We start from the raw sequence: 21,294 nt of genomic DNA on the forward strand, positions 1-21,294 counted from the left end.
ATCACGTGACTGGCCGAGCCACTCACCACGCAACAGCTCTGCGATCGCACGGCCGGGATGGAGGGGGTGGGGGTTTTGTCCCACGAGGAACAGGCTAGGAATATATTCTCTGGAGTTTAGAAGAATGAGAGGGGATCTCATTGAAACACACACAATTCTGAGGGGGCTTGACAGGGTAAATGCCGGGAGGGTGTTTCCCTGGGGGAGTCTAGAACCAGGGGGGGGGGGGTCACATGGTCTCAGGATAATTTAGGACGGGGATGAGGAGGTATTTCTTCACTCGGAGGGTGGTGCCTCTTTGGAATTCTCTGCCTCAGAGGCCCGTGGAGGCTCAGTCTTTGAGTATATTCAAGACCGAGGTTCCTGGGCTCCTTGATGAGGGCACAGCCCCTTGGGTGGGGCACCAATTTTGTGAGGATGGGAAAAGAAATAAGAACAGAAACGGCGGCGGACCGACACGTCGTGTTGAAGTTTGCCTCAGGATGATCCCTCCCTCACCCCCCGCCGCCTCCCCGCTCACCAATCCCCCACCCCACCCTCTGAGGAGCAGCCATTTTGGATCGAGCCAGCCCCTTGGGTGGGGCACCAATTTTGTGAGGGAGACATAAAAAAAAAAAGAAAAAAAATAGCGAGAACTGGACACATCGTGTTGAAGTTTGCCTCAGGATGTTCACCCCCCCTCCCCCCCCCGTGCGCTATGCTCCCCCCACCCCCACCGCCCGCATTCTGTGGAGCGGCCATTTTGGATTGAACCAGTCCCTTAAATGGGGCACCAAATTTGTGAGGGAGAGAGAAAAAAAGAAAAGAAATGAAACAGCGAGAGACAGACTCATTGTGTTGAAGGTTGTCTCAGGATGATTGCTCACAGCCCCCCCCCCCCCGCCCCATCCCCTGCTCCTCTGGGGAGCATCCATTTTGGATCGAGCAAGCCCCTTGGGTGGGGCACCAATTTTGTGAGGGAGAGATAAAAAAAAAGAAAGAACTGAAACAGCGAGAGACGAACATGTTGTGTTGATGTTTGCTAGAGTATGATCCCCACCAAAGCCCGCCCCACCATCCCCCTCCCCCCCCCCCCCGCTGCCACACGGGGGAGCGGCCATTTTTGATTGAGTCAGCCCCTTGGGTGGGGCACCAATTTTGTGAGGGAGAGAAAAAAAAAATTACGAGAGAAAAAGACACATTTTGGCGAAGGTTGTTCCCCCGCACCCACCCCACACCTCCCCCGCCCCCCCCCCGGAGGGAGGGTTCAGGCGGCCTCATCGCCCTCCTCCTCCTCGAACTCGCCCTCCTCCTCGGCCGTGGCGTCCTGGTACTGCTGGTACTCGGACACCAGGTCGTTCATGTTGCTCTCGGCCTCGGTGAACTCCATCTCGTCCATCCCCTCGCCCGTGTACCAGTGCAGGAAGGCCTTGCGTCGGAACATGGCGGTGAACTGCTCCGAGATGCGGCGGAACAGCTCCTGGATGGCCGTGCTGTTGCCGATGAAAGTGGCGGACATCTTCAGCCCGCGGGGCGGAATATCGCAGACGGCCGTCTTGACGTTGTTGGGAATCCACTCGACGAAGTAGCTGCTGAAATCGCAAGAGCACAAGCACATCAGAAACAGGAGCAGGAGTGGGCCGTTCGGCCCCTCGAGCCTGCTCCGCCATTTAATACGACCATGGCTGATCCGATCATGGACACAGCTCCACTTCCCTGCCCGCCCCCTCATCCCCTTATCGGTTAAGAAACTGTCTATATCTGCCTTAAATTTATTCAATGTCCCGGCTTCCACAGCTCTCTGAGGCAGCGAGTTCCACAGATTTACAACCCTCTGAGAGAAGAAATTCCTCCTCATCTCAGTTTTAAATGAGCGGCCCCTTATTCTAAGACCATGCCCCCTAGTTCTAGTCTCCCCCATCAGTGGGAACATCCTCTCTGCATCCACCTTGTCGAGCCCCCCTCATAATCTGATACGTTTACATAAGATCACCTCTCATTCTTCTGAATTCCAATGAGTAGAGGCCCAACCTCCTCAACCTTTCCTCATAAGTCAACCCCCTCATCTCCGGAATCAACCGAGTGAACCTTCTCTGAACTGCCTGCAAAGCAAAGTACGTCATTTCGTAAATACGGAAACCAAAACTGCACGCAGTACTCCAGGTGTGGCCTCACCAATAACCTGTATAACTGGAGCAAGACTTCCCTGCTTTTATACTCCATCCCCTTTGCAATAAAGGCCAAGATACCATTGGCCTTCCTGATCACTTGCTGTACCTGCAGACTAACCTTTTGTGTTTCATGTACAAGTTCCCCCAGGTCCCGCTGTACTGCAGCACTTTGCAATCTTTCTCCGTTTAAATAATAACTTGCTCTTTGAATTTTTTGTGCCAAAGTGCATGACCTCATAATTTCCCACATTTTACTCCATCTGACAAACATTTGCCCACTCACTGAGCCTGTCTCTGTCCTTCTGCAGGATTTCTGTGACCTCCTCACACATTGCTTTTCCTCCCATCTTTTTATCGTCAGAAAACTTGGCTACGTTACACTCAGTCCCTTCATCCAAGACGTTACTATAGATTGTAAATAGCTGGGGTCCCAGCACTGATCCCTGCCGCACCCCACTAGTTACTGGTTGCAACCCGAGAATGAACCATTTATCCCGACTCTCTGTTCGTTACCAATCCTCTATTCACGCTAATATATTACCGCCAAACCCAGGAACCTTTATCCCTGGTTCTGGACTTCCCCAACATCCGGAACATTCTTCCTGCATCTAACCTGTCCAGTCCCGTCAGAATTTTACATGTTCCGATCAGATCCCCTCTCATCCTTCTAAACTCCAGTGAATACAGGCCCAGTCGATCCAGTCTCTCCTCATATGTCAATCCCGCCATCCCGGGAATCAGTCTGGTGAACCTTCGCTGCACTCCCTCAATAGCAAGAATGTCCTTCCTCAGATTAGGAGACCAAAACTTAACACAATATTCCAGGTGTGGCCCACCAAGGCCCTGTACAACTGTAGCAACACCTCCCTGCTCCTATACTCAAATCCCCTCGCTATGAAGGCCAACATGCCATTTGCCTTCACCGCCTGCTCTACCTAGAAACATAGAAAATAGGTGCAGGAGCAGGCCATTTGGCCCTTCTAGCCTGCATCACTATTCAATAAGTTCACGGCTGAACATGAAACTTCAGTACCCCCTTCCTGCTTTCTCGCCATACCACTTGATCCCCTGAGTAGGAAGGACTTCATCTCACTCCCTTTTGAATATATTTAGTGAATTGGCCTCAACAACTTCCTGTGGTAGAGAATTCCACAGGTTCACCACTCTCTGGGTGAAGACGTTTCTCCTCATCTCGGTCCTAAATGGTTTACCCCTTATCCTTAGACTGTGTCCCTGGTTCTGGACTTCCCCAACATCGGGAACATTCTTCCTGCATCTAACCTGTCCAGTCCCGTCAGAATTTTAAACGTTTCTATGAGGTCCCCTCTCATTCTTCTGAACTCCAGTGAATACAAGCCCAGTTGATCCAGTCTTTCTTGATAGGTCAGTCCCACCATCCCGGGAATCAGTCTGATGAACCTTCGCTGCACTCCCTCAATAGCAAGAATGTCCTTCCTCAGATTAGGAGACCAGAACTGAACACAATACTCCAGGTGAGGCCTCACCAAGACCCTGTACAACTGCAGTAAGACCTCCCTGCTCCTATACTCAAATCCCCTCGCTATGAAGGCTAATATGCCATTTGCCTTCACCGCCTGCTGTATCTGCATGTCAACTTTCAATGACTGATGTACCATGACCCCCAGGTCTCGTTGCACCTCCCCTTTTCCTAATCTGTCACCATTCAGATAATATTCTGTCTCTCTGTTTTTACCCCCAAAGTGGATAACCTCACATTTATCCACATTATACTTCATCTGCCATGCATTTGCCCACTCACCGAACCTATCCAAGTCACTCTGCAGCCTCATAGCATCCTCCTCGCAGCTCACACTGCCACCCAACTTCGTGTCATCCGCAAATTTGGAGATACTACATTTAATCCCCTCGTCTAAATCATTAATGTACAGTGTAAACAGACCTGCGTGCCAACCTTCAATCGCCTTAATCACCGCCTGTTGTATCTGCGTGCCAACCTTCAATCGCCTTAATCACCGCCTGTTGTATCTGCGTGCCAACCTTCAATCGCCTTAATCACCGCCTGTTGTATCTGCATGTCAACCTTCAATCACCTTCATCACCGCCTGTTGTATCTGCGTGCCAACCTTCAATCACCTTCATCACCGCCTGTTGTATCTGTGTGCCAACCTTCAATTGCCTTAATCACCGCCTGTTGTATCTGCGTGCCAACCTTCAATTGCCTTCATCACCGCCTGTTGTATCTGCGTGTCAACCGCCAATCGCCTTAATCACCGCCTGTTGTATCTGCGTGTCAACCACCAATCGCCTTAATCACCGCCTGTTGTATCTGCGTGTCAACCTTCAATCGCCTTAATCACTGCCTGTTGTATCTGCGTGTCAACCACCAATCGCCTTAATCACCGCCTGTTGTATCTGCGTGTCAACCTTCAATCGCCTTAATCACCGCCTGTTGTATCTGCGTGTCAACCTTCAATCGCCTTAATCACCGCCTGTTGTATCTGCGTGTCAACCTTCAATCACCTTAATCACCGCCTGTTGTATCTGCGTGCCAACCTTCAATCACCTTAATCACCGCCTGTTGTATCTGCGTGCCAACCTTCAATCGCCTTAATCACCGCCTGTTGTATCTGCGTGTCAACCACCAATCGCCTTAATCACCGCCTGTTGTATCTGCGTGTCAACCACCAATCGCATTAATCACCGCCTGTTGTATCTGCGTGTCAACCACCAATCGCCTTAATCACCGCCTGTTGTATCTGCGTGTCAACCTTCAATCACCTTAATCACCGCCTGTTGTATCTGCGTGTCAACCTGCAATCACCTTAATCACCGCCTGTTGTATCTGCGTGTCAACCTTCAATCACCTTAATCACCGCCTGTTGTATCTGCTTGTCAACCACCAATCGCCTTAATCACCGCCTGTTGTATCTGCGTGTCAACCACCAATCGCCTTAATCACCGCCTGTTGTATCTGCGTGTCAACCTTCAATCACCTTAATCACCGCCTGTTTTATCTGCGTGTCAACCACCAATCGCCTTAATCACCGCCTGTTGTATCTGCGTGTCAACCTTCAATCGCCTTAATCACCGCCTGTTGTATCTGCGTGTCAACGTTCAATCGCCTTAATCACCGCCTGTTGTATCTGCGTGTCAACATTCAATCGCCTTAATCACCGCCTGTTGTATCTGCGTGTCAACCTTCAATCGCCTTAATCACCGCCTGTTGTATCTGTGTGCCAACCACCAATCGCCTTAATCACCGCCTGTTGTATCTGCGTGCCAACCTTCAATCGCCTTAATCACCGCCTGTTGTATCTGCGTGCCAACCTTCAATCACCTTAATCACCGCCTGTTGTATCTGCGTGTCAACCTTCAATCACCTTAATCACCGCCTGTTGTATCTGCGTGTCAACCACCAATCGCCTGAATCACCGCCTGTTGTATCTGCGTGTCAACCTTCAATCACCTTAATCACCGCCTGTTGTATCTGCATGTCAACCACCAATCACCTTAATCACCGCCTGTTGTATCTGCGTGTCAACCACCAATCACCTTATTCACCGCCTGTTGTATCTGCGTGTCAACCTTCAATCACCTTAATCACCGCCTGTTGTATCTGCGTGTCAACGTTCAATCGCCTTAATCACCGCCTGTTGTATCTGCGTGTCAACCTTCAATCACCTTAATCACCGCCTGTTGTATCTGCGTGTCAACCACCAATCGCCTTAATCACCGCCTGTTGTATCTGCGTGTCAACCTTCAATCGCCTTAATCACCGCCTGTTGTATCTGCGTGTCAACCTTCAATCGCCTTAATCACCGCCTGTTGTATCTGCGTGCCAACCTTCAATCACCTTAATCACCGCCTGTTGTATCTGCGTGTCAACCTTCAATCACCTTAATGACCGCCTGTTGTATCTGTGTGTCAACCTTCAATCGCCTTAATCACTGCCTGTTGTATCTGTGTGTCAACCTTCAATCGCCTTAATCACTGCCTGTTGTATCTGCGTGTCAACCTTCAATCGCCTTAATCACCGCCTGTTGTATCTGCGTGTCAACCTTCAATCGCCTTAATCACCGCCTGTTGTATCTTCGTGTCAACCTTCAATCACCTTAATCACCGCCTGTTGTATCTGCGTGCCAACCACCAATCGCCTTAATCACCGCCTGTTGTATCTGCGTGTCAACCTTCAATCGCCTTAATCACCGCCTGTTGTATCTGCGTGCCAATCTTCAATCGCCTTAATCACCGCCTGTTGTATCTGCGTGTCAACCTTCAATCACCTTAATCACCGCCTGTTGTATCTGCGTGCCAACCTTCAATCGCCTTAATCACCGCCTGTTGTATCTGCGTGCCAACCTTCAATCGCCTTAATCACCGCCTGTTGTATCTGCGTGTTGTCGTTTAATCACCTTCATCACCGCCTGTTGTATCTGCGTGTCAACCACCAATCGTCTTAATCACCGCCTGTTGTATCTGCGTGTCAACCTTCAATCGCCTTAATCACCGCCTGTTGTATCTGCGTGTCAACGTTCAATCGCCTTAATCACCGCCTGTTGTATCTGCGTGTCAACCACCAATCGCCTTAATCACCGCCTGTTGTATCTGCGTGTCAACCACCAATCGCCTTCATCACCGCCTGTTGTATCTGCGTGTCAACCATCAATCACCTTAATCACCGCCTGTTGTATCTGCGTGTCAACCTGCAATCGCCTTAATCACCGCCTGTTGTATCTGCATGCCAACCACCAATCGCCTTAATCACCGCCTGTTGTATCTGCGTGACAACCACCAATCGCCTTAATCACCGCCTGTTGTATCTGTGTGCCAACCACCAATCGCCTTAATCACCGCCTGTTGTATCTGCGTGTCAACCTTCAATCGCCTTAATCACCGCCTGTTGTATCTGTGTGCCAACCACCAATCGCCTTAATCACCGCCTGTTGTATCTGCGTGCCAACCTTCAATCGCCTTAATCACCGCCTGTTGTATCTGCGTGTCAACCACCAATCACCTTAATCACCGCCTGTTGTATCTGCGTGTCAACCACCAATCACCTTAATCACCGCCTGTTGTATCTGCGTGTCAACCACCAATCACCTTAATCACCACCTGTTGTATCTGCGTGTCAACCACCAATCACCTTAATCACCGCCTGTTGTATCTGCGTGTCAACCTTCAATCACCTTAATCACCGCCTGTTGTATCTGCGTGTCAAGCACCAATCACCTTAATCACCGCCTGTTGTATCTGCGTGTCAACCACCAATCACCTTAATCACCGCCTGTTGTATCTGCGTGTCAACCTTCAATCACCTTAAGCACCGCCTGTTGTATCTGCGTGTCAACGTTCAATCGACTTAATCACCGCCTGTTGTATCTGCGTGTCAACCTTCAATCACCTTAATCACCGCCTGTTGTATCTGCATGTCAACCACCAATCGTCTTAATCACCGCCTGTTGTATCTGCTTGTCAACCTTCAATCGCCTTAATCACCGCCTGTTGTATCTGCGTGCCAACCTTCAATCACCTTAATCACCGCCTGTTGTATCTGCGTGTCAACCTTCAATCACCTTAATGACCGCCTGTTGTATCTGTGTGTCAACCTTCAATCGCCTTAATCACTGCCTGTTGTATCTGTGTGTCAACCTTCAATCGCCTCAATCACTGCCTGTTGTATCTGCGTGTCAACATTCAATCGCCTTAATCACCGCCTGTTGTATCTGCGTGTCAACCTTCAATCGCCTTAATCACCGCCTGTTGTATCTGCGTGTCAACCTTCAATCACCTTAATCACCGCCTGTTGTATCTGCGTGCCAACCACCAATCGCCTTAATCACTGCCTGTTGTATCTGCGTGTCAACATTCAATCGCCTTAATCACCGCCTGTTGTATCTGCGTGCCAACCTTCAATCGCCTTAATCACTGCCTGTTGTATCTGTGTGTCAACCTTCAATCACCTTAATCACCGCCTGTTGTATCTGCGTGCCAAACTTCAATCGCCTTAATCATCGCCTGTTGTATCTGCATGCCAACCTTCAATCACCTTAATCACCGCCTGTTGTATCTGCGTGTCAACCACCAATCACCTTAATCACCGCCTGTTGTATCTGCGTGTCAACCACCAATCGCCTTAATCACCGCCTGTTGTATCTGCGTGTCAACCACCAATCGCCTGAATCACCGCCTGTTGTATATGCGTGTCAACCTTCAATCACCTTAATCACCGCCTGTTGTATCTGCGTGTCAACCACCAATCGCCTTAATCACCGCCTGTTGTATCTGCGTGCCAAACTTCAATCGCCTTAATCACCGCCTGTTGTATCTGCGTGTCAACGTTCAATCGCGTTAATCACCGCCTGTTGTATCTGCGTGTCAACCTTCAATCGCCTTAATCACCGCCTGTTGTATCTGTGTGCCAACCTTCAATCGCCTTAATCACCGCCTGTTGTATCTGCGTGTCAACGTTCAATCGCCTTAATCACCGCCTGTTGTATCTGCGTGTCAACCTTCAATCGTCTTAATCACCGCCTGTTGTATCTGCGTGTCAACCACCAATCACCTTAATCACCGCCTGTTGTATCTGCGTGCCAACCTTCAATCACCTTAATCACCGCCTGTTGTATCTGCGTGTCAACCTTCAATCGCCTTAATCACCGCCTGTTGTATCTGCGTGTCAACCTTCAATCGCCTTCATCACCGCCTGTTGTATCTGCGTGCCAACCTTCAATCGCCTTAATCACCGCCTGTTGTATCTGCGTGCCAACCTTCAATCGCCTTAATCACCGCCTGTTGTATCTGCGTGTCAACCTTCAATCGCCTTAATCACCGCCTGTTGTATCTGCGTGTCAACCACCAATCACCTTAATCACCGCCTGTTGTATCTGCGTGTCAACCACCAATCACCTTAATCACCGCCTGTTGTATCTGCGTGTCAACCACCAATCACCTTAATCACCACCTGTTGTATCTGCGTGTCAACCACCAATCACCTTAATCACCGCCTGTTGTATCTGCGTGTCAACCTTCAATCACCTTAATCACCGCCTGTTGTATCTGCGTGTCAACCACCAATCACCTTAATCACCGCCTGTTGTATCTGCGTGTCAACCACCAATCACCTTAATCACCGCCTGTTGTATCTGCGTGTCAACCTTCAATCACCTTAAGCACCGCCTGTTGTATCTGCGTGTCAACGTTCAATCGACTTAATCACCGCCTGTTGTATCTGCGTGTCAACCTTCAATCACCTTAATCACCGCCTGTTGTATCTGCATGTCAACCACCAATCGTCTTAATCACCGCCTGTTGTATCTGCGTGTCAACCTTCAATCGCCTTAATCACCGCCTGTTGTATCTGCGTGCCAACCTTCAATCACCTTAATCACCGCCTGTTGTATCTGCGTGTCAACCTTCAATCACCTTAATGACCGCCTGTTGTATCTGTGTGTCAACCTTCAATCGCCTTAATCACTGCCTGTTGTATCTGTGTGTCAACCTTCAATCGCCTCAATCACTGCCTGTTGTATCTGCGTGTCAACATTCAATCGCCTTAATCACCGCCTGTTGTATCTGCGTGTCAACCTTCAATCGCCTTAATCACCGCCTGTTGTATCTGCGTGTCAACCTTCAATCACCTTAATCACCGCCTGTTGTATCTGCGTGCCAACCACCAATCGCCTTAATCACTGCCTGTTGTATCTGCGTGTCAACATTCAATCGCCTTAATCACCGCCTGTTGTATCTGCGTGCCAACCTTCAATCGCCTTAATCACTGCCTGTTGTATCTGTGTGTCAACCTTCAATCACCTTAATCACCGCCTGTTGTATCTGCGTGCCAAACTTCAATCGCCTTAATCACCGCCTGTTGTATCTGCGTGCCAACCTCCAATCACCTTAATCACCGCCTGTTGTATCTGCGTGTCAACCACCAATCACCTTAATCACCGCCTGTTGTATCTGCGTGTCAACCACCAATCGCCTTAATCACCGCCTGTTGTATCTGCGTGTCAACCACCAATCGCCTGAATCACCGCCTGTTGTATATGCGTGTCAACCTTCAATCACCTTAATCACCGCCTGTTGTATCTGCGTGTCAACCACCAATCGCCTTAATCACCGCCTGTTGTATCTGCGTGCCAAACTTCAATCGCCTTAATCACCGCCTGTTGTATCTGCGTGTCAACGTTCAATCGCGTTAATCACCGCCTGTTGTATCTGCGTGTCAACCTTCAATCGCCTTAATCACCGCCTGTTGTATCTGTGTGCCAACCTTCAATCGCCTTAATCACCGCCTGTTGTATCTGCGTGTCAACGTTCAATCGCCTTAATCACCGCCTGTTGTATCTGCGTGTCAACCTTCAATCGTCTTAATCACCGCCTGTTGTATCTGCGTGTCAACCACCAATCACCTTAATCACCGCCTGTTGTATCTGCGTGCCAACCTTCAATCACCTTAATCACCGCCTGTTGTATCTGCGTGTCAACCTTCAATCGCCTTAATCACCGCCTGTTGTATCTGCGTGTCAACCTTCAATCGCCTTCATCACCGCCTGTTGTATCTGCCTGCCAACCTTCAATCGCCTTAATCACCGCCTGTTGTATCTGCGTGCCAACCTTCAATCGCCTTAATCACCGCCTGTTGTATCTGCGTGTCAACCTTCAATCGCCTTAATCACGGCCTGTTGTATGTGCGTGCCAACCTTCAATCACCTTAATCACCGCCTGTTGTATCTGCGTGTCAACCTTCAATCACCTTAATGACCGCCTGTTGTATCTGTGTGTCAACCTTCAATCGCCTTAATCACTGCCTGTTGTATCTGCGTGTCAACCTTCAATCGCCTTAATCACCGCCTGTTGTATCTGCGTGTCAACCTTCAATCACCTTAATCACCGCCTGTTGTATCTGCGTGCCAACCACCAATCGCCTTATTCACCGCCTGTTGTAGCTGCGTGTCAACCTTCAATCGCCTTAATCACCGCCTGTTGTATCTGCGTGCCAACCTTCAATCGCCTTAATCACCGCCTGTTGTATCTGCGTGTCAACCTTCAATCACCTTAATCACCGCCTGTTGTATCTGCGTGCCAACCTTCAATCGCCTTAATCACCGCCTGTTGTATCTGCGTGCCAACCTTCAATCGCCTTAATCACCGCCTGTTGTATCTGCGTGTTGTCATTCAATCACCTTCATCACCGCCTGTTGTATCTGCGTGTCAACCACCAATCGTCTTAATCACCGCCTGTTGTATCTGCGTGTCAACCTTCAATCGCCTTAATCACCGCCTGTTGTATCTGCGTGTCAACGTTCAATCGCCTTAATCACCGCCTGTTGTATCTGCGTGTCAACCACCAATCGCCTTAATCACCGCCTGTTGTATCTGCGTGTCAACCTTCAATCGCCTTAATCACCGCCTGTTGTATCTGCGTGTCAACCTTCAATCGCCTTAATCACCGCCTGTTGTATCTGCGTGTCAATGTTCAATCACCTTCATCACCGCCTGTTGTATCTGCGTGTCAACCTTCAATCGCCTTAATCACCGCCTGTTGTATCTGCGTGTCAACGTTCAATCACCTTCATCACCGCCTGTTGTATCTGCGTGTCAACCTTCAATCGCCTTAATCACTGCCTGTTGTATCTGCATGTCAACCACCAATCATCTTAATCACCGCCTGTTGTATCTGCGTGCCAACCTTCAATCACCTTAATCACCGCCTGTTGTATCTGCGTGTCAACCTTCAATCGCCTTAATCACCGCCTGTTGTATCTGCGTGTCAACGTTCAATCGCCTTAATCACCGCCTGTTGTATCTGCGAGTCAACCTTCAATCACCTTAATGACCGCCTGTTGTATCTGTGTGTCAACCATCAATCACCTTAATCACCGCCTGTTGTATCTGTGTGTCAACCTTCAATCGCCTTAATCACTGCCTGTTGTATCTGTGTGTCAACCTTCAATCGCCTTAATCACTGCCTGTTGTATCTGCGTGCCAACCACCAATCGCCTTAATCACCGCTTGTTGTATCTGTGTGCCAACCACCAATCGCCTTAATCACCGCCTGTTGTATCTGCGTGTCAACCTTCAATCGCCTTAATCACCGCCTGTTGTATCTGTGTGCCAACCACCAATCGCCTTAATCACCGCCTGTTGTATCTGCGTGCCAACCTTCAATCGCCTTAATCACCGCCTGTTGTATCTGCGTGTCAACCACCAATCACCTTAATCACCGCCTGTTGTATCTGCGTGTCAACCACCAATCACCTTAATCACCGCCTGTTGTATCTGCGTGTCAACCACCAATCACCTTAATCACCACCTGTTGTATCTGCGTGTCAACCACCAATCACCTTAATCACCGCCTGTTGTATCTGCGTGTCAACCTTCAATCACCTTAATCACCGCCTGTTGTATCTGCGTGTCAACCACCAATCACCTTAATCACCGCCTGTTGTATCTGCGTGTCAACCACCAATCACCTTAATCACCGCCTGTTGTATCTGCGTGTCAACCTTCAATCACCTTAAGCACCGCCTGTTGTATCTGCGTGTCAACGTTCAATCGCCTTAATCACCGCCTGTTGTATCTGCGTGTCAACCTTCAATCACCTTAATCACCGCCTGTTGTATCTGCATGTCAACCACCAATCGTCTTAATCACCGCCTGTTGTATCTGCGTGTCAACCTTCAATCGCCTTAATCACCGCCTGTTGTATCTGCGTGCCAACCTTCAATCACCTTAATCACCGCCTGTTGTATCTGTGTGTCAACCTTCAATCGCCTTAATCACTGCCTGTTGTATCTGTGTGTCAACCTTCAATCGCCTTAATCACTGCCTGTTGTATCTGTGTGTCAACCTTCAATCGCCTTAATCACCGCCTGTTGTATCTGCGTGTCAACCTTCAATCGCCTTAATCACCGCCTGTTGTATCTGCGTTTCAACCTTCAATCACCTTAATCACCGCCTGTTGTATCTGCGTGCCAACCACCAATCGCCTTAATCACCGCCTGTTGTATCTGCGTGTCAACATTCAATCGCCTTAATCACCGCCTGTTGTATATGCGTGCCAACCTTCAATCGCCTTAATCACCGCCTGTTGTATCTGCGTGTCAACCTTCAATCACCTTAATCACCGCCTGTTGTATCTGCGTGCCAAACTTCAATCGCCTTAATCACCGCCTGTTGTATCTGCGTGTCAACCTTCAATCACCTTAATCACCGCCAGTTGTATCTGCGTGTCAACCACCAATCACCTTAATCACCACCTGTTGTATCTGCGTGTCAACCACCAATCGCCTTAATCACCGCCTGTTGTATCTGCGTGTCAACCACCAATCGCCTGAATCACCGCCTGTTGTATCTGCGTGTCAACCTTCAATCACCTTAATCACCGCCTGTTGTATCTGCGTGTCACCCACCAATCGCCTTAATCACCGCCTGTTGTATCTGCGTGTCAACCTTCAATCACCTTAATCACCGCCTGTTGTATCTGCGTGTCAACCACCAATCACCTTAATCACCGCCTGTTGTATCTGCGTGTCAACGTTCAATCGCCTTAATCACCGCCTGTTGTATCTGCATGTCAACCTTCAATCGCCTTAATCACCGCCTGTTGTATCTGTGTGCCAACCTTCAATCGCCTTAATCACCGCCTGTTGTATCTGCGTGTCAACGTTCAATCGCCTTAATCACCGCCTGTTGTATCTGCATGTCAACCTTCAATCGTCTTAATCACCGCCTGTTGTATCTGCGTGTCAACCACCAATCACCTTAATCACCGCCTGTTGTATCTGCGTGCCAACCTTCAATCACCTTAATCACCGCCTGTTGTATCTGCGTGTCAACCTTCAATCGCCTTAATCACCGCCTGTTGTATCTGCGTGTCAACCTTCAATCGCCTTCATCACCGCCTGTTGTATCTGCGTGCCAACCTTCAATCGCCTTAATCACCGCCTGTTGTATCTGCGTGCCAACCTTCAATCGCCTTAATCACCGCCTGTTGTATCTGCGTGTCAACCTTCAATCGCCTTAATCACGGCCTGTTGTATCTGCGTGCCAACCTTCAATCACCTTAATCACCGCCTGTTGTATCTGCGTGTCAACCTTCAATCACCTTAATGACCGCCTGTTGTATCTGTTTGTCAACCTTCAATCGCCTTAATCACTGCCTGTTGTATCTGTGTGTCAACCTTCAATCGCCTTAATCACTGCCTGTTGTATCTGCGTGTCAACCTTCAATCGCCTTAATCACCGCCTGTTGTATCTGCGTGTCAACCTTCAATCGCCTTAATCACCGCCTGTTGTATCTGCGTGTCAACATTCAATCACCTTAATCACCGCCTGTTGTATCTGCGTGCCAACCACCAATCGCCTTAATCACCGCCTGTTGTATCTGCGTGTCAACCTTCAATCGCCTTAATCACCGCCTGTTGTATCTGCGTGCCAACCTTCAATCGCTTTAATCACCGCCTGTTGTATCTGCGTGTCAACCTTCAATCACCTTAATCACCGCCTGTTGTATCTGCGTGCCAACCTTCAATCGCCTTAATCACCGCCTGTTGTATCTGCGTGCCAACCTTCAATCGCCTTAATCACCGCCTGTTGTATCTGCGTGTTGTCGTTCAATCACCTTCATCACCGCCTGTTGTATCTGCGTGTCAACCACTAATCATCTTAATCACCGCCTGTTGTATCTGCGTGTCAACCTTCAATCGCCTTAATCACCGCCTGTTGTATCTGCGTGTCAACGTTCAATCGCCTTAATCACCGCCTGTTGTATCTGCGTGTCAACCACCAATCGCCTTAATCATCGCCTGTTGTATCTGCGTGTCAACCTTCAATCGCCTTAATCACCGCCTGTTGTATCTGCGTGTCAACCTTCAATCGCCTTAATCACCGCCTGTTGTATCTGCGTGTCAATGTTCAATCACCTTCATCACCGCCTGTTGTATCTGCGTGTCAACCTTCAATCGCCTTAATCACCGCCTGTTGTATCTGCGTGTCAACGTTCAATCACCTTCATCACCGCCTGTTGTATCTGCGTGTCAACCTTCAATCGCCTTAATCACTGCCTGTTGTATCTGCGTGTCAACCACCAATCATCTTAATCACCGCCTGTTGTATCTGCGTGCCAACCTTCAATCACCTTAATCACCGCCTGTTGTATCTGCGTGTCAACCACCAATCGCCTTAATCACCGCCTGTTGTATCTGCGTGTCAACGTTCAATCGCCTTAATCACCGCCTGTTGTATCTGCGTGTCAACCACCAATCGTCTTAATCACCGCCTGTTGTATCTGCGTGTCAACCTTCAATCACCTTAATCACCGCCTGTTGTATCTGCGTGTCAAAGTTCAATCGCCTTAATCACCGCCTGTTGTATCTGCGTGTCAACCACCAATCGCCTTAATCACCGCCTGTTGTATCTGCATGCCAACCACCAATCGCCTTAATCACCGCCTGTTGTATCTGCGTGTCAACCACCAATCGCCTTAATCACCGCCTGTTGTATCTGCGTGTCAACCATCAATCACCTTAATCACCGCCTGTTGTATCTGCGTGTCAACCTGCAATCGCCTTAATCACCGCCTGTTGTATCTGCATGCCAACCACCAATCGCCTTAATCACCGCCTGTTGTATCTGCGTGACAACCACCAATCGCCTTAATCACCGCCTGTTGTATCTGTGTGTCAACCTTCAGTCACCTTAATCACCGCCTGTTGTATCTGTGTGTCAACCACCAATCGCCTTAATCACCGCCTGTTGTATCTGTGTGCCAACCACCAATCGCCTTAATCACCGCCTGTTGTATCTGCATGTCAACCTTCAATCGCCTTAATCACCGCCTGTTGTATCTGTGTGCCAACCACCAATCGCCTTAATCACCGCCTGTTGTATCTGCGTGCCAACCTTCAATCGCCTTAATCACCGCCTGTTGTATCTGCGTGCCAACCACCAATTGCCTGAATCACCGCCTGTTGAATCTGCGTGTCAACCACCAATCGCCTTAATCACCACCTGTTGTATCTGCGTGTCAACCACCAATCACCTTAATCACCGCCTGTTGTATCTGCGTGTCAACCTTCAATCACCTTAATCACCGCCTGTTGTATCTGCGTGTCAACCACCAATCACCTTAATCACCGCCTGTTGTATCTGCGTGTCAACCACCAATCACCTTAATCACCGCCTGTTGTATCTGCGTGTCAACCTTCAATCACCTTAAGCACCGCCTGTTGTATCTGCTTGTCAACGTTCAATCGCCTTAATCACCGCCTGTTGTATCTGCGTGTCAACCTGCAATCACCTTAATCACCGCCTGTTGTATCTGCATGTCAACCACCAATCGTCTTAATCACCGCCTGTTGTATCTGCGTGTCAACCTTCAATCGCCTTAATCACCGCCTGTTGTATCTGCATGCCAACCTTCAATCACCTTAATCACCGCCTGTTGTATCTGCGTGTCAACCTTCAATCACCTTAATGACCACCTGTTGTATCTGTGTGTCAACCTTCAATCGCCTTAATCACTGCCTGTTGTATCTGTGTGTCAACCTTCAATCGCCTTAATCACTGCCTGTTGTATCTGCGTGCCAACCACCAATCGCCTTAATCACCGCCTGTTGTATCTGCGTGTCAACCTTCAATCGCCTTAATCACCGCCTGTTGTATCTGCGTGCCAACCTTCAATCGCCTTAATCACCGCCTGTTGTATCTGCGTGTCAACCTTCAATCACCTTAATCACCGCCTGTTGTATCTGCGTGCCAAACTTCAATCGCCTTAATCACCGCCTGTTGTATCTGCGTGCCAACCTTCAATCACCTTAATCACCGCCTGTTGTATCTGCGTGTTAACCACCAATCACCTTAATCACCGCCTGTTGTATCTGCGTGTCAACCACCAATCGCCTTAATCACCGCCTGTTGTATCTGCGTGTCAACCACCAATCGCCTGAATCACCGCCTGTTGTATCTGCGTGTCAACCTTCAATCACCTTAATCACCGCCTGTTGTATCTGCGTGTCAACCACCAATCGCCTTAATCACCGCCTGTTGTATCTGCGTGCCAACCTTCAATCGCCTTAATCACCGCCTGTTGTATCTGCGTGTCAACGTTCAATCGCCTTAATCACCGCCTGTTGTATCTGCGTGTCAACATTCAATCGCCTTAATTACCGCCTGTTTTATCTGTGTGCCAACCTTCAATGACCGACGTACCATGACACCCCCGGGTCTCATTGTACCTTCCCCCCCCCCGCCCCCCTTTTCCGAACCTGTCGCCGTTGAGATAATAACCCGCCTTGCTGGTTTTTGTGTGTTGTGTTGGACGACGGACTGGCCCTCAATAACCGGCGAGCTAATACCTCGCCCCCACCCCTGACCCCCTGACCCCCGGGGCCCCCCCCCCTGCCAACCCCCCGAGAGCCCGTCGCGCGCCCTGACCTGTTCTTGTTCTGGACGTTGAGCATCTGCTCATCCACCTCCTTCATGGACATGCGGCCGCGGAAGATGGCGGCCACCGTCAGGTAGCGCCCGTGACGCGGGTCGCAGGCCGCCATCATGTTCTTGGCGTCGAACATCTGCTGGGTCAGCTCGGGCACGGTGAGGGCGCGGTACTGCTGGCTGCCCCGGCTGGTGAGGGGGGCAAAGCCGGGCATGAAGAAGTGCAGCCGGGGGAAGGGCACCATGTTGACGGCCAACTTGCGCAGATCAGCGTTGAGCTGGCCGGGGAAACGCAGGCAGGTGGTCACCCCGCTCATGGTGGCCGACACCAGGTGGTTGAGGTCGCCGTAGGTGGGGGTGGTGAGCTTCAGGGTGCGGAAGCAGATGTCGTACAGGGCCTCGTTGTCGATGCAGAAGGTCTCGTCCGTGTTCTCCACCAGCTGGTGCACCGACAGGGTGGCGTTGTACGGCTCCACCACCGTGTCGGAGACCTTGGGCGAGGGCACCACGCTGAAGGTGTTCATGATGCGGTCGGGGTACTCCTCGCGGATCTTGCTGATCAGCAGGGTGCCCATGCCCGAGCCCGTGCCCCCGCCCAGCGAGTGGGTCAGCTGGAAGCCCTGGAGACAGTCGCAACTCTCGGCCTCCTTACGCACTACGTCCAGCACCGAGTCGACCAGCTCGGCCCCCTCGGTGTAGTGGCCCTTGGCCCAGTTGTTGCCCGCGCCGCTCTGACCTGTGACAGGGAGACAGAGAGAGAGCGTGAGAGGGAGGGAGAGTGACACAGAGAGAGAGAGGGACAGTGAGAGAGAGAGGGAGGGAGAGGGACAGTGAGAGAGAGAGAGAGAGTGAGAGGGAGGGAGAGTGAGAGAGAGAGAGAGTGGGACAGTGAGAGAGAGAGGGAGGGAGAGGGACAGTGAGAGAGAGAGAGAGAGAGAGGGAGGGAGAGTGAGAGAGAGAGAGAGAGAGGGACAGTGAGAGAGAGAGGGAGGGAGAGGGACAGTGAGGGAGAGAGAGAGAGTGAGAGGGAGGGAGAGTGAGAGAGAGAGAGAGTGGGACAGTGAGAGAGAGAGGGAGGGAGAGGGACAGTGAGAGAGAGAGAGAGAGTGAGGGAGGGAGAGTGAGAGAGAGAGAGAGAGAGGGACAGTGAGAGAGAGAGGGAGGGAGAGGGACAGTGAGAGAGAGAGGGAGGGAGAGGGACAGTGAGAGAGAGAGAGAGCGTGAGAGGGAGGGAGAGTGAGAGAGAGAGAGAGTGGGACAGTGAGAGAGAGAGGGAGGGAGAGGGACAGTGAGAGAGAGAGAGAGAGAGAGGGAGGGAGAGTGAGAGAGAGAGAGAGAGAGGGACAGTGAGAGAGAGAGGGAGGGAGAGGGACAGTGAGGGAGAGAGAGAGCGTGAGAGGGAGGGAGAGTGAGAGAGAGAGAGAGAGGGACAGTGAGAGAGAGAGGGAGGGAGAGGGACAGTGAGAGAGAGAGGGAGGGAGAGGGACAGCGAGGGAGAGAGAGAGCGTGAGAGGGAGGGAGATTGAGAGAGAGAGGGAGGGAGAGTGAGAGGGACAGTGAGAGAGAGAGAGAGAGGGAGGGAGAGGGAGGGAGAGTGAGAGGGACAGTGAGAGAAAGAGGGAGGGAGACGGAGAGAGAGAGAGAGAGAGAACGTGAGAGGGAGGGAGAGTGAGACAGAGAGAGAGAGGGACAGTGAGAGAGAGAGGGAGGGAGAGGGACAGCGAGGGAGAGAGAGAGCGTGAGAGGGAGGGAGAGTGAGAGAGAGAGAGAGAGGGACAGTGAGAGAGAGAGGGAGGGAGAGGGACAGTGAGAGAGAGAGAGAGAGAGAGGGAGGGAGAGTGAGAGAGAGAGAGAGAGAGGGACAGTGAGAGAGAGAGGGAGGGAGAGGGACAGTGAGATAGAGAGAGAGAGAGAGAGGGAGGGAGAGGGAGGGAGAGTGAGAGGGACAGTGAGAGAGAGAGAGAGGGAGGGAGTGGGAGGGAGAGTGAGAGGGACAGTGAGAGAGAGAGAGAGGGAGAGGGACAGTGAGAGAGAGAGAGAGAGAGGGAGGGAGCGGGAGTGAGAGTGAGAGGGACAGTGAGAGAGAGAGAGAGAGAGAGGGAGAGTGAGAGCGGACAGTGAGAGAGAGAGGGAGGGAGAGGGACAGTGAGAGAGAGAGAGGGAGGGATAGGGAGGGAGAGTGAGAGGGACAGTGAGAGAGAGAGAGAGAGAGGGAGAGTGAGAGAGGGACAGTGAGAGAGAGAGGAAGGGAGAGGGAGGGAGGGAGAGTGAGAGAGAGAGAGAGGGAGTGCGAGAGGGAGGGAGAGTGAGAGAGAGAGAGAGCGTGAGAGGGAGGGAGAGTGAGAGAGAGAGAGCGAGGGACAGTGAGAGAGAGAGGGAGGGAGAGGGACAGTGAGAGAGAGAGAGAGAGAGAGAGAGGGACAGTGAGAGAGAGAGAGAGTGAGAGAGAGAGGGAGATGGAGGAAGAGTGAGAGGGAGGGAGAGTGAGACAGAGAGAGGGACAGTGAGAGAGAGAGAGAGGGACAGTGAGAGAGAGAGAGAGAGAGAGAGGGAGGGAGAGGGAGGGAGAGTGAGAGGGAGGGAGAGTGAGACAGAGAGAGAGAGGGACAGTGAGAGAGAGAGGGAGGGATAGGGACAGTGAGAGAGAGAGAGAGAGAGAGAGAGGGACAGTGAGAGAGAGAGAGAGTGAGAGAGAGGGAGATGGAGGGAGAGTGAGAGGGAGGGAGAGTGAGACCGAGAGAGGGACAGTGAGAGAGAGAGGGAGGGACATTGAGAAAGAGAGAGAGAGAGAGGGAGAGGGAGGGATCGTGAGAGGGAGGGTGAGTGAGACAGAGAAAGGGACAGTGAGAGAGAGAGAGAGCGAGAGGGAGGGAGAGTGAGACAGAGAGAGGGACAGTGAGAGAGAGAGAGAGTGAGAGAGAGAGGGAGTGAGAGGGAGGGAGAGTGAGGGAGAGTGAGAGAGAGGGAGAGTGAGACAGAGAGAGAGGGACAGTGAGAGAGAGAGAGCGTGAGAGGGAGGGAGAGTGAGACAGAGAGAGGGACAGTGAGAGAGAGAGGGAGGGACAGTGAGAGAGAGATGGAGGGAGCGGGACAGTGAGAGAGAGAGAGAGCGTGAGAGGGAGGGAGAGTGAGAGAGAGGGGGACAGTGATAGAGAGATGGAGGGAGAGGGACAGTGAGAGAGAGAGAGAGCGTGAGAGGGAGGGAGAGTGAGAGAGAGAGAGAGAGAGGGACAGTGAGAGAGAGAGAGAGAGAGCGTGAGAGGGAGGGAGAGTGAGAGAGAGAGAGGGACAGTGAGAGAGAGATGGAGGGAGAGGGACAGTGAGAGAGAGAGAGAGAGAGAGGGAGAGGGAGGGAGAGTGAGAGAGAGTGAGAGAGAGAGAGAGAGAGGGACATTGAGAGAGAGAGAGAGTGAGAGGGAGGGAGGAAAGGAGAGAGAGAGAGTGAGAGAGAGGGAGGGGAGAGGGAGGGAGAGTGAGACAGAGAGAGAGAGACCGTGAGAGAGAGAGTGAGAGGGAGGGAGGGAGGGAGAGAGAGAGTGAGTGAGAGGGGGGAGAGTGAGACAGAGAGAGGGACAGTGAGAGAGAGAGGGAGGGACAGTGAGAGAGAGAGGGAGGGAGAGGGACAGTGAGATAGAGAGAGAGAGAGAGAGGGAGGGAGAGGGAGGGAGAGTGAGAGGGACAGTGAGAGAGAGAGAGAGGGAGGGAGTGGGAGGGAGAGTGAGAG

The 21,294-nt window shown here is 51.1% G+C and overlaps 1 protein-coding gene across 1 annotated transcript; it reads right to left on the reverse strand.

Annotated features, from left to right (window-relative positions):
- Positions 1 to 1,246: 1,246 nt before the first annotated feature.
- LOC139257880 (tubulin beta chain) lies at positions 1,247 to 18,310 on the reverse strand. The gene is made up of 2 exons (XM_070874656.1): positions 17,571 to 18,310; positions 1,247 to 1,571 (listed from the first exon to the last, which is right to left on the reverse strand). The coding sequence occupies exons 1-2, from the start codon at positions 18,143 to 18,145 to the stop codon at positions 1,247 to 1,249; spliced, it is 900 nt and encodes a 299-aa protein (XP_070730757.1). The 5' UTR covers positions 18,146 to 18,310.
- Between the last annotated feature and the right edge of the window lie 2,984 nt (positions 18,311 to 21,294).

The sequence above is a fragment of the Pristiophorus japonicus genome, unplaced genomic scaffold (genome assembly GCF_044704955.1).
Source record: "Pristiophorus japonicus isolate sPriJap1 unplaced genomic scaffold, sPriJap1.hap1 HAP1_SCAFFOLD_920, whole genome shotgun sequence".
Classification (NCBI taxonomy): Eukaryota; Metazoa; Chordata; class Chondrichthyes; family Pristiophoridae; genus Pristiophorus; species Pristiophorus japonicus.

What these genes read in the sequence shown, in the direction of transcription:
- LOC139257880 (XM_070874656.1), bottom strand. Translation starts at nt 18,145, where the DNA reads ATGGGCACCCTGCTGATCAGCAAGATCCGCGAGGAGTACCCCGACCGC. An exon ending in AACGTCCAGAACAAGAACAG is followed by an intron (nt 1,572 to 17,570) that starts GTCAGGGCGCGC and finishes TTGCGATTTCAG; the next exon opens with CAGCTACTTCGTCGAGTGGA.